Below are 13581 nucleotides of genomic sequence, written 5' to 3'. Positions count from 1 at the left end.
AGAAGAAGAAGAAGTAGAAAGAAGAAGAAGAAGTAGAAGTAGAAAGAAGAAGAAGAAGAAGAAGTAGAAGTAGAAAGAAGAAGAAGAAGAAGAAGTAGAAAGAAGTAGAAAGAAGAAGAAGTAGAAAGAAGTAGAAGAAGTAGAAGAAGTAGAAAGAAGAAGGAAGAAAGAAGAAGAAGAAGAAGAAGTAGAAAGAGAAGAAGAAGTAGAAAGAAGAAGAAGAGAAGTAGAAGAAGAAGAAGAGAAAAGAAGAAGAAGAAGAAGTAGAAAGAAGAAGAAGTAGAAAGAAGTAGAAAGAAGAAGTAGAAAGAAGTAGAAAGAAGTAGAAAGAAGTAGAAGAAGTAGAAGTAGAAAGAAGAAGAAGAAGTAGAAAGAAGAAGAAGAAGTAGAAAGAAGAAGAAGAAGAAGTAGAAGTAGAAAGAAGAAGAAGAAGAAGAAGTAGAAGTAGAAAGAAGAAGTAGAAGTAGAAGTAGAAAGAAGTAGAAGTAGAAGGAGAAGAAGAGGAAGGAGGGAGAAGAAGAGGAAGGAGGAAGAAGAAGAGGAAGGAGGAAGAAGAAGAGGAAGGAGGAAGAAGAAGAGGAAGGAGGAAGAAGAAGAGGAAGGAGGAAGAAGAAGAGGAAGGAGGAAGAAGAAGAGGAAGGAGGAAGAAGAAGAGGAAGGAGGAAGAAGAAGAGGAAGGAGGAAGAAGAAGAGGAAGGAGGAAGAAGAAGAGGAAGGAGGAAGAAGAAGAGGAAGGAGGGAGGAGGAAGGAGGGAGGAGGAAGGAGGGAGGAGGAAGGAGGGAGAAGAATGAGAAGAAGAATGAAAAGAATGAAAAGAAGAAGAATGAAAAGAATGAAAAGAAGAAGAATGAAAAGAATGAAAAGAAGAAGAAGGAAAAGAATGAAAAGAAGAAGAAGGAAAAGAATGAAAAGAAGAAGAAGGAAAAGAAGGAAAAGAAGAAGAAGGAAAAGAAGGAAAAGAAGAAGAAGGAAAAGAAGGAAAAGAAGAAGAAGGAAAAGAAGGAAAAGAAGGAAAAGAAGGAAAAGAAGGAAAAGAAGGAGAAGAAGAATGAAAAGAAGAAGTAGGATGATGATGAAGAAGAATTCCATTCCAGCAAAACGTGTATCTGCAGAGAGCTCCGCTATTTCTGACAGGAGAAAGAAGGAGAAAGAAGAAGAAGGAGAAAGAAGGAGAAAGAAGAAAGAAGGAGAAAGAAGAAAGAAGGAGAAAGAAGAAAGAAGGAGAAAGAAGAAAGAAGGAGAAAGAAGTAGAAGAAGAAGGAGAAAGAAGAAGAAAGAAGAAAGAAGGAGAAAGAAGAAAGAAGGAGAAAGAAGAAAGAAGGAGAAAGAAGAAAGAAGGAGAAAGAAGAAAGAAGGAGAAAGAAGTAGAAGAAAGAAGTAGAAAGAAGTAGAAGAAAGAAGTAGAAAGAAGAAGAAGAAAGAAGTAGAAAGAAGAAGAAGAAGAAGTAGAAAGAAGAAGAAGTAGAAAGAAGTAGAAAGAAGTAGAAAGAAGTAGAAAGAAGTAGAAGTAGAAGAAGAAGAAGAAGAAGAAGAAGTAGAAAGAAGAAGAAGAAGAAGTAGAAAGAAGAAGAAGAAGAAGTAGAAAGAAGAAGAAGAAGGAGAAGAAGAAGAAGAAGAAGTAGAAAGAAGAAGAAGAAGGAGAAGAAGAAGAAGTAGAAGTAGAGGAAGGAGGAAGAAGAAGAGGAAGGAGGAAGAAGAAGAGGAAGGAGGAAGAAGAAGAGGAAGGAGGAAGAAGAAGAAGAAGTAGAAAGAAGAAGAAGAAGAAGTAGAAAGAAGAAGAAGAAGAAGAAGTAGAAAGAAGAGAAGTAGAAGTAGAAAGAAGAAGAAGAAGAAGAAGTAGAAAGAAGAAGTAGAAGTAGAAAGAAGTAGAAGGAGAAGAAGAGGAAGGAGGAAGAAGAAGAGGAAGGAGGAAGAAGAAGAAGGAGGAAGAAGAAGAGGAAGGAGGAAGAAGAAGAGGAAGGAGGAAGAAGAAGAGGGAGGAGGGAGAAGAATGAGAAGAAGAAGGAAAGAATGAAAAGAAGAAGAAGGAAAAGAATGAAAAGAAGAAGAATGAAAAGAATGAAAAGAAGAAGAAGGAAAAGAAGGAAAAGAAGAAGAAGGAAAAGAAGGAAAAGAAGAAGAAGGAAAAGAAGGAAAAGAAGAAGAAGGAAAAGAAGGAAAAGAAGAAGAAGGAAAAGAAGGAAAAGAAGAAGAAGGAAAAGAAGGAAAAGAAGAAGAAGGAAAAGAAGGAAAAGAAGAAGAAGGAAAAGGAAAAGAAGGAAAAGAAGGAAAAGAAGGAAAAGAAGGAAAAGAAGGAAAAGAAGGAAAAGAAGAAGAAGAAGAAGAAGGAAAAGAAGAAGTAGGATGATGATGAAGAAGAATTCCATTCCAGCAAAACGTGTATCTGCAGAGAGCTCCGCTATTTCTGACAGGAGAAAGAAGGAGAAAGAAGAAAGAAGGAGAAAGAAGAAAGAAGGAGAAAGAAGAAAGAAGGAGAAAGAAGAAAGAAGGAGAAAGAAGAAAGAAGGAGAAAGAAGAAAGAAGGAGAAAGAAGAAAGAAGGAGAAAGAAGAAAGAAGGAGAAAGAAGAAAGAAGGAGAAAGAAGAAAGAAGGAGAAAGAAGAAAGAAGGAGAAAGAAGAAAGAAGGAGAAAGAAGAAAGAAGGAGAAAGAAGAAAGAAGGAGAAAGAAGAAAGAAGGAGAAAGAAGAAAGAAGGAGAAAGAAGAAAGAAGGAGAAAGAAGAAAGAAGGAGAAAGAAGAAGAAGGAGAAAGAAGAAGAAGGAGAAAGAAGAAGAAGGAGAAAGAAGAAGGAAGAAGGAGAAAGAAGAAGGAGAAAGAAGAAGGAGAAAGAAGAAGGAGAAAGAAGAAGGAGAAAGAAGAAGGAGAAAGAAGAAGGAGAAAGAAGGAGAAAGAAGAAGAAGAATGAAAAGAAGAATGAAAAAAAGAAGAAGAAGAATGAAAAAAAGAAGAAGAAGGAAAAGAAGAAGGAAAAGAAGAAGAAGAAGAAGGAAAAGAAGAAGAAGAAGAAGGAAAAGAAGAAGAAGAAGAAGAATGAAAAGAAGAAGTAGGATGAGGATGAAGAAGAATTCCATTCCAGCAAAAAGTGTATCTGCAGAGAGCTCCGCTATTTCTGACAGTTCTCTGACAGTTCCTTCACATTTACAGCGGTTGAAACATTTTATCTATTTGTTTCCGAATAAAAACATCTGTATCCTAAATGGAAACAAATAGATACAATGTTTCAACCGCTGTAAATGTGAAGGAACTGTCAGAGAACTGTCAGAAATAGCGGAGCTCTCTGCAGGGACACTTTTTGCCGGCTGATCGGGGAAAATTCGATTCGCGCATCCGAAGTTTGCTAATATTCGGATTTGACGCAAATCAAATTTTTCCTAATATTCGAAACGAATTCCACTTCGCCAAGTTCGATTCGCTCATCTCTAGTTACCACCACCACTTACACAAATCTTATGACTAAGTTATAAAGTTAACGCCATAAAACAGCCAAACTTCTGTTCCTTGCAGGTCACGGCTCATGCGCATATTTTTTTAAATTAAAATGATCGTCTGATTTGGCCATCATTGCCGTGAAAATCGTCCATTTTCCACAAATTTTCCAACATGGCCGAAAATCCAAAAGTGCAAAAAACCCGAAAATCGGCCGACCAATTAACCCACTAACAGTGCAAAAATCTGCCGATTATTCTTTCAGACAAAAAAATAAGCTGATTTTTGAACCGTCTATGGCCGGCATTAGTCCTCAGTGCCCAGGGATGTTAGATTTAAGCACCCATCGGCAGGGTCTGCATCATATGGTGCAGGATTATCTAGGGGTAAGAGCAGACTTGGAGACCTTTCCAACTGAACATCCACTGGGTTACTGGGTCTTGAGGATGGATCACTGGCCAGAACTCGCTCCTTATGCCATCGAGATACTGACCTGTCCTGCACCCAGCGTGCTTTCCGAATGGACATTCAGTGCCGCTGGAGGTTTTGTGACGGATAAAAGAGTGCGTCTATCCACAGACTCCGCTGACCAGCTGACATCAACATGAATCAGTCCTGGTCATCGGAGCAGCTGTGGGACCCGCCACTTGTTGTCTGGCTTCACCCCATGTTGGTTGGTGGGATTTAGCACCTAGTGGTCGGTTTATTTTGTTCCCTTCCTCAGCCCAACTTATTTGACTTTTTAGTGTGACGGAGGAGATGCTGGCAGATGGATGGGGGGGAGAGAGAGGAGACACTGACAGCACAGCACAGCCTGCTATGGGGACAGAATAGAAGAGGCAGACAGATTCCTCCATCCCCGCTGGGACATACAGGGACTTCTATCTGCCTACACTTGGTCTAAAGACAAACCAACAGCTTCTGCCAGCAGGGAGGGAACAGGCTGCTTTCTACAGTGTGGGAAGGTTAGCAGACCAGCTCCAGAGAAGATGGTTTATCCCATCCATCCATCCATCCATCCGTACATCCATCCAGGCTGTATTCGGACCCCAGCAAGGCTTGTGCTAAAGATCCTCCATGGGACGGACAGAACGCACACATCCTGCATTCCTCTCTGCCAGCACAAGTCATGGTTCTTACAGAGACTCTGCCAGGGGGAATGAATGCAGGATGTCTGTGTGTTATGTCTATCCATCCATTCATCCATCCGCTTGCTTTACCATTAACATAAACATTGTTGGTGTCACAATACAGGAAGAATGTTGGCTGACGTTCTACTAACCCTCTGTATCCCACACTCTAGAAACAAGTCAGGGCTCTTGTATGTAGTGCAGTCCTGATCTCTGCATTGTGAATGACTACCAGTATACAGAGCGACCGCCGGTATACAGAGCGATTTATGATTTTGATACATCAATATCCATAAGTTACCACAAAATATCACTCCATGAGACATGTAACAATCACCAGCAGTGTCTGGAGAAGTGAAGTGTCTTTCCTTTACAATAGACCATTTATACAAGAGACGCTCACAATTGCTGACCCCCCAGGTGCTCATAAGAACAAGGTGATGTTCACCAAACACTATGCTGACAATCTAAATGGCTGATTTATCCCTCAGGATTGAGAAGAAGAAACACAAAGAGATCACACAGCCCTGAGCAGAAATCACCGGGCCAGTGTTGGCCAAAAGTCCTAAATGTTCATTGTGAAGACACAGCATGTATGGACCTGGATGATGAGAGGAATAACACGGAAAGACAATACGGGACCTTGAGATGGTTCTCCCCAAATCACATCATAACCAAGCAAAGCTTCCAATACATTCTTACAATTGTTAAATGTGACGAGGAGAGGAACGTGTCGGGGCGGGGAGAGGAACGTGTCGGGGCGGGGAGAGGAACGTGTCGGGACGGGGAGAGGAACGTGTCGGGGCGGGGAGAGGAACGTGTCGGGGCGGGGAGAGGAACGTGTCGGGGCGGGGAGAGGAACGTGTCGGGGCGGGGAGAGGAACGTGTCGGGGCGGGGAGAGGAACGTGTCGGGGCGGGGAGAGGAACGTGTCGGGGCGGGGAGAGGAACGTGTCGGGGCGGGGAGAGGAACGTGTCGGGGCGGGGAGAGGAACGTGTCGGGACGGGGAGAGGAACGTGTCGGGAACGTCAACACTCATTATCAACACAGTAAAATATCTGCTGGGATAACAAGTGCATGTTTGCCATAGTCTGTCCCATAGACACTGGCCAATGAGCCCCACAGACAATGGCCAATGAGCCCCACAGACAATGGCCAATGAGCCCCACAGACAATGGCCAATGAGCCCTACAGACAATGGCCAATGAGCCCCACAGACACTGGCCAATGAGCCCCACAGACACTGGCCAATGAGCCCTACAGACACTGGCCAATGAGCCCTACAGACACTGGCCAATGAGCCCCATAGACACTGGCCAATGAGCCCCATAGACACTGGCCAATGAGCCCCACAGACACTGGCCAATGAGCCCCACAGACACTGGCCAATGAGCCCCACAGACACTGGCCAATGAGCCCCACAGACACTGGCCAATGAGCCCCCACAGACACTGGCCAATGAGCCCCACAGACACTGGCCAATGAGCCCCACAGACACTGGCCAATGAGCCCCACAGACACTGGCCCTCTGAAGGATGAATAGATCCAGCCACACTTCCAATCCTCAGGTGTTTACACAGACTGTAAATTCTGCAATTCATGGGAAGCAAACTCCTTCACTAAGCCATATACTCCGCTGTTGGAGGGTTAAGCAGACTTCTCCATATCTACATATTCTGGTCACATGATACAATCACATCCATTTCTCATCTACAAAACCACATGAAGTATGAAGCAAATATCAGCCAGTCTCCAATGACGTGCTATGGATGGAGATTATGGGGAGACCGTTTGAGAAATACTAAAACAAATGATTTACTAACAATACATAGCTACATATCAGAGTTCACAAAGATATGAGATATGTGATATGTGAGATGATGGCCTACATAACGCATGTGTGTCATCTGATGAAGTACCATGACAAATGACCGCAACATTCTTCTCAGTATCAACCATTTTCATAATACTTGATAACCACAGAAATATAATCCTCATCTAATAAGGACGGCCCACAATACTTACACCAACTCAACCAAATGGACGTCACCAAGAGGGATAGAAATCAGAGCCACGTTGACATTTCATCATGACCCGTATTTCATGAATGCAACACTACTTCACATCTCACATAAACAGGAAATCCAAATTTCATTCCTGGAACATGACTGCCTCTAGTGGACAGGTAAAGAACATCTAGAATAGACAGCATACTCGGATCGTACAATCGACATGTACTACGGGTGGACCCAACAGACAATGGATCCCCACAGTATTTATACAGGAGGAGAGAAAAGAAAAAGGAAAAAAAAACCTTAAATTTTTATGTGAGAAAACAGAACTTTTTGGTTGATAAAAAAAACTTTTTCTGGAGAGAATCCCTTTGATGAGACAAACGCACTTTTGGCTTGAAAAGAAACACAATCTGTCACGGTATGGGAGCCTGCCAATTATTAATCCTCTTATTAATGCCTTGTATCACATGCCCTCAGAGTCCTGCTCTGTATTGTTCCAATTGTCCCCTGTGTCACTAGGCCAAATGGCCTAATTAAATTACTCTGGGCCCCCTCCCTCCCGGCCAGCTGGCTGGGAGCTCTCTGCACACCTCCCAACTTGCTTTTCATCTATGCAGACATCATCTCTGCCCCCAGGATGTCCCTGTAACTAGCCTGATTCTCCCTGAGGTCTAGTATTACCTCCCCCCTCCCGGTTGCCAAGGCGACTGGGGAGCGTCCTGCAGCAGTTTAAGAGGCTGATGCTAGAAGCTCCATTTTTCATTCCGGTGTGGAGTCTGCAAGGGATCTCAAGCTTCGGCGAGACCCTTGTGAATAGACTCTACTCCCCAGACTCACGGAGACCCCACAGGAAGGAAGAGACAACCAGAGAAAGCCTACCTGCGATTGCCAGAGACCCCACAGAAGGGGGAGAGACTACCGCAGCCCGCCTGCCAGAGCCAGAGGCCACCCGCCTGATCCGGACTCCACAGGTACCTGCGTTCTGCTTCTACCCCTGGGAGACCAGGCACCCTGTTGGATCCGTGAGTACCTGCTTCCCCACTGTGTTACCTGAACTGTTGCGGTGGTGACTCCTCGCACCCCTCTCCTGTGTCGGACTACCCCTGTTACAGGGACACCCCCTTGGCTCTCCTAGTGGACTATAAGTGGGTGGGGCCCCCTCATTACCATTTAGTGGCAAATCCACCCTCTCTGCCACCCCCCCTATTGAAGGACTGCTGTCTGTCTCAATAAAGCTTTGTGCGTCTGCCATCCACTCTGTGTGTTCTGTCCTGCCTTTCCTCCGTCACACAATCTTTATTTGGAAAAACCTTTTTCCTGAGAAGAAACACGTTTCCTGGCTTACTAGATGGAGAACTTCTGCTGGTCGGAGAGACTGCTGCTGGACGAGGAACATCTTTACCTGCCGAGTGTTCCGGCCACAAATCTCAGAGAACGGCGTACCTGGGAGTGGGGAGATATGGTGGCCGAGGATCATCATTTATATTCATACCAAAGTCATTGTTAGAGCTTTGTAGCCATCTTTATGGTGCTGTAGTGCTGATATAAACGCATCATTATCTCCCGATTGTGTAGATCTGGTTGTACCATCGAGATTGGACGGTGTACAGGAAGATTGGCTGGTAAATGCATATGGTACGGGCCAATATCATGATGCTGCACACGTCGTTCTCAACAGGAACTCACAACAAACAGCCGCGTCCTCATGCGTTTACCTGGTGAGGATTCTGCGACTTCTATGTACATCCCTGAGAGTGAGATCGCTGAGGGGGGAGAGATCCAGGAGTAGAGGAATCCTATACATGGAGGATCTGTGTTAGTGATACAAAAGTGTTTGGACCCCCTGTGGGTGGAAGGAGGTGAGCGGCCAATCTGGCCTCTGATGGATCCCCTTCTGTGATCACTCACCTTCACCATCCACGGGCACCACTGCCATTTGTGTATGTTGAATATACAGTGGTGTGGGGCCACATTTGGACTCTCACGGTTTTCCCTCTAATTTGGAGTCCTGCGTTTTGCAGAATATAGGATCACGATTGTTTGTAGTATTGATTGGGTTTGGTTGGCATATACATTGATTGTGGATAAAAACACTTTATATCTTTTTGGGATTTGGATATTATATTGTTACAGGTTTATGCACTTTTTGCACTTTTCATGCGTTTCCTTGAGGTTTAATCTCGGACGGATCACCATCTAGTCCGATTTGGGGGAAGTTTACATATTTGTTTGTTTGATTTGTTTTCCATCACTTTGGATCCTCATTTTGGATGTCTGCACAATTATACCGTACCATTAGTATTGCTTCCATCTGACATTCCCATCTTCTGAGGGGTTCAACATTCACTGCGTACACTTGGGATCCATTGAGGATCGGGTCACTGATCATAGATCCCCGGAGGATCGAGTTGCCAATTATAGATCCCCGGAGGATCGGGTCGCCGATAATAGATCCCCGGAGGATCTGGTCACCGATTATAGATCCCCGGAGGATCGGGTCGCCGATTATAGATCCCCGGAGGTCACGGTTTGTGTGTTTGTTGCACATGGTGTCACCTTCATACATGGTGTCATTTCTATGTATATATTTATATAGTATCCGTATCAATCTCATTATCAGAGGAGCGCTGCATCACTTCCTGGTTATAGGAAATATTTGTGACAATGAATAGAGCATTCCAGTGGCTGTACGCCCTCCATACACCCAGAGATGGGCGTGGCCTCAGGTGAGACACCGAGAGGAAACCAATCCTGCGACATACATTGTCTCCCAGGACTAGGACTAGGCAGGTGCAGTTCCTTGCATTCCAAATCAAAATAAAGAATAGAAAAAAATAATAGAGTAAAACAGAATAGAATATGAAATAAAGGGATAAAAAAGAATATAGAATAGAAAAGCATAGAACTGTAAATTAAATATTAGAATACAATAAAATAGAATAAAATATGGCTATCTTCGGAAATTCAGATTTTGAAAAGAATAGAATGGAGTTGAATAAAATAAAAAGAATAGAATAGATAATAGAATAGAAAACAAAATAGAATATAGCCATCTTCCAAAATCCAAATTTAGAAAAGAATAGGAAATAAAAGAAAAGAATAAATAGAATAGAATAAAAATAGAATATAACTGTGCACTGAAATTCAAATTTCGTTTAGAATAAATTTGATCATCAATTTATTACTTTATATTTCTGAATTTAGTTGAATAGAATAGAATACATCTGAATGCTGATTCAATACTTTTTTAATTAGATTTGAATTTTCTGAATTTGAAACAAAACAAAACAAATTCCAAAACCGGAAAATGGAGGGAAATGAAATGATTTCCATAAGGAAGTGAAGGAAAAGAAATGTGTTGGTGGTCACATGTCTAGCCAGGACGGTCCTGCTATGCAGGGCTCCAATACAGAGAGACTTCCCCTCACTTCCTGTCGGGGAAATTGTTGTCAGCAGGACAGGAAGTGAAAGGAAACCATTCTGACAGAGTCCTGGATAGCAGGAAAACTGACAGGGGCTCTAATCCTTCCACACTCCATCCAAAACTGAAAACACACATTGTGGCTACAGATACACTGGGAAGGTTCCGGCTCCAGGGCTATCATCTCCATCCTGGCTACACTACTTAGGGTGTCACTGATCCACAACAAGCATGCAGCCAGTGAAGGCGGAACACTCGGACCTCCTGCATGCTTGTTCCTGGTCAGTGACACACTAGGGAGTGAAGTGAGGTTTAGGATGAAGATGACGGCCCCGGAACCTGCAGCTTTCTCCACAATTCACTCCTGTTTCCTGCCCTTCCTCCTATTGGCTGAGTATTGCACCAATCAGATCATCCCCCTTGTGATGTCTCTGGGCAGATCTCTCACTTCTGGCTCCTCCCACATATCGTTATACAACCATCCCATACCCATACCCCAGCATGGAGGGGCTGAGTGAAGGTGGTGGTGAAGGTGTGGAGGTGTCGGATCGGGTCACACAGATCATAGAAGGAGATCCGCCCGGCCTCATAATCCAGATCTATCCTGACTCTGGTACTGGAGACACCGTCGGGTAATGGGGTCCAATTACTGTCATGAATCACTGAGTACTGATTACCCCCAAACCACCCCACCTTCTCCAACCCCCAGGACTTCTTATTACATCCAATCACTGACTGACCTCCTCTCCTGTCTATATTGGGGTAACACATCCCGACTCTCCAGGACCGGGACCCCCCGACATCCACTTCCCAGTAATGTCTCCCGGAGGAGAAGCTCTGACTGCTCATCACCTGAGGATGATCCTGGAACCTCTCTGGTGTTTCTGGATGATTCTGATGTGATGACCAGGATGCATTTTTCCCGTCATCTGATATACGTAGACGATTACCAGCTGTCCTCACATCCAGTAATATGTCTGTAACCCCCGACACCCCCCATGTTTGCTGTACAGCCCCAATATTTGGTCCTCCAGTGGGGGAGGGTTGGGGGTCTGGCCTGGATGGTGGACCACTGATGGGACCTTTGCCCTTTGTAGTAGAATGTGGAGAGACATGTGTGCCTGTACATTTCTGTACATTGACCCCAGACATGATATCAGATAAACCCGTGTGTAATGTGTGTGAGATCCCCCCCACATCCACATCCCCTCCATCATGGAGGAGGTTCTCATGTCTCTCTCTGTCCTCATCATCTCCATCCTCAGTGTCACACAAGTCACCTGTGTCTGATTCCTGTAGGACAATCAGTGGATCCGTCATGTTACACAGCTCCTCAATGTCCTCCATCTTCCTGGACAGCTCCTCCTCCTTTATTTCCAGATCCCGAATATAATCCAACATGGAACGGGAGACCCGCTCTGCCCACCCGGAGATGTCCCTCAGGACTTTCTTCTCCAGGTCTTCCAGATGTCTCCTGAGGTCTCTGAACAGGGCAGTGACTCTCTTGGTTTCATCATCTGCTTTTCCTTGTACTTTCCTCCTGCATTCCTGCAGACTCTGGACTCTTTTCTCCATCTCCTTTCTCTCTGTCATCAGTTTCTGCAGAACATTCCTCAGTTTCTTTTTCTTCATCTCAGAGGCCTCCTCCAGAGTCTCCACCTGGTGTCCCCAATGTTCTCCATCCAGGCTGCAGGACACACAGATACAGGTGGAGTCCTCGGTGCAGTAATACTCCAAGATCTTCTTATGGATGGAGCATTTCCTGTCCTTCAGGGAAGTGGTGGGGTCACATAGGACATGGTCTGGTGACTTGCTGTGGACTCTCAGGTGGTTGTCACACAGAGAAGCTTCACAATGCAGACAGGATTTCACAGCCGGTACAGGAGTGTGAATACAGTAAGTACAGAAGACCCCGGACTCCTCCTGCTCTGGATGGGTAGACTGGACGTTCTCCACTATGTTACGTAGCTTCCGATTCTTCTGAAGGACAGGACGGTTCTTGAAGCTTTGATTACATTCAGGACAGGAATAACCTCCAGACTCCTCCTGTGTATCCAACACACGGCCAATACAGTCCCGGCAGAAGTTGTGTCCACATCTCAGGGTTACAGGATCTGTATAAAATTCCAGACAGACGGAACATTCCAGCTCCTTCCTCAGATCAGAAGACGCCATCGCTGAGAGCGGAAGAGAGAAACGAAAGTGAAAGTCTGACACTCCGTACCGAAACCTGTGTACAGGCCACTGACTCCACTTCCCCTGCGGCACTCACCCATGGAGGTCTCATCTGGACCCATTCGCCAAGACTGAGCGGTCGCAGAGGAGGTGGTGTCGGCTTGCTCCTATCTCCGCTGAGCACCTTCCTGGTCCTCCCTAACCCACCCTCTCTTTCCTTTACCTCCTTTGAGGCGCACTGCATCCGACTCTTCTCACCCACCCCCCTAAGGATCGCAGTGATCTACAGACCTCCTGGGTGCATACCCCTCTTCCTGGACAACTTCATCGCCTGGCTTCCCTTCTTCCTCTCCTCTGAGCTACCGACCATCATCCTCAGGGACTTCAATATCCCCATCAATGACAACAACCCAGCTACTTTCCAATTCCTCCACCTAACCTCCTCCTTCGCGCTCACACAGCACACGCAATTTTCCACCCACATCGAAGGGAACACCCTGGACCTCGTCTTCTCCCACCTCTGTACCCTCAACCAGTTCTCTAACACCCCCTTCCCTCTCTCCGACCACCACCTCATCACATTCTCCATCGCCCCTTCCCCCAACCCCCCCCCCCCAAAAACACCAAACCATCACCAGCCGCAACCTCCGCAACCTGAACCCGGCCCCCCTCCACTCGGCCGCCGACCGCCTACATGACAGCATCCTCTCACTGTCATGTCCTGACATAGCCACCACCTTGTACAACGACTCACTGTCAGCTGCCCTAGACTCTCTGGCACCCCTAACCACACACATCATCAAACCCAGACCGCTCCAACCATGGCAGAATGACAGCACTAAATGCCTAAAACGTCGCAGTCGTGAGCTAGAGAGACTATGGCGCAAAACCAGGTCCCCTCATGCATTCTCCCTCTACAAATCTGCCTTCCTCACTTACACCTCCTCCCTCCACGCCGCCAAGCAGGCCTACATTGTTAACCTGATCAACACCCTCTCCTCCTGCCCTCGCCGACTCTTCTCCACCTTCAACTCCCTGCTCTCTCCCCCCCCTCCTCCACTCAGTACCTCACTCACTGCCCACGAGATTGCCACCCATTTCCACAACAAGATTGACGCTATCCATAAGGACATTGTCAACTCGCAATCTACCTCCCCACCTAGCCTCCCCCCCATCACCCCCTCATCTCCCCCCTCCTCTGCCCTCACAACCGCACTGCCTCCCACCTCTCCCAAGGCCCCGCCCACCGTAACCCCCCCTGAACTGCACTCCCTCAGCCCTGTCACTACTGAGGAAGTCGCCAAGGTCCTCTCAGAAGCCCGCCTCACTACCTGCCCCCTGGACCCTATCCCCTCTAAACTCCTCCGGTCACCCCCCTCTTCCCTCATCCACATCTTCACTCTCTACTGGCGCA

The 13581-nt window shown here is 45.9% G+C and overlaps 1 protein-coding gene across 1 annotated transcript; it reads right to left on the bottom strand.

Moving 5' to 3' along the window:
• Positions 1-9800: 9800 nt before the first annotated feature.
• Positions 9801-12167, bottom strand: LOC149434160 (E3 ubiquitin/ISG15 ligase TRIM25-like). Its single transcript, XM_089664030.1, has one exon. It carries the CDS (start codon positions 12165-12167, stop codon positions 10437-10439), a length of 1731 nt encoding a protein of 576 aa, XP_089520156.1. The 3' UTR covers positions 9801-10436.
• Positions 12168-13581: the final 1414 nt, after the last annotated feature.

The sequence above is a fragment of the Staurois parvus genome, unplaced genomic scaffold (genome assembly GCF_062004578.1).
Source record: "Staurois parvus isolate SC_StPar_1 unplaced genomic scaffold, SC_StPar_1.0 ptg001816l, whole genome shotgun sequence".
NCBI classification, from domain to species: Eukaryota; Metazoa; Chordata; class Amphibia; order Anura; family Ranidae; genus Staurois; species Staurois parvus.
This window is presented reverse-complemented; position numbering and strand designations above follow the sequence as displayed.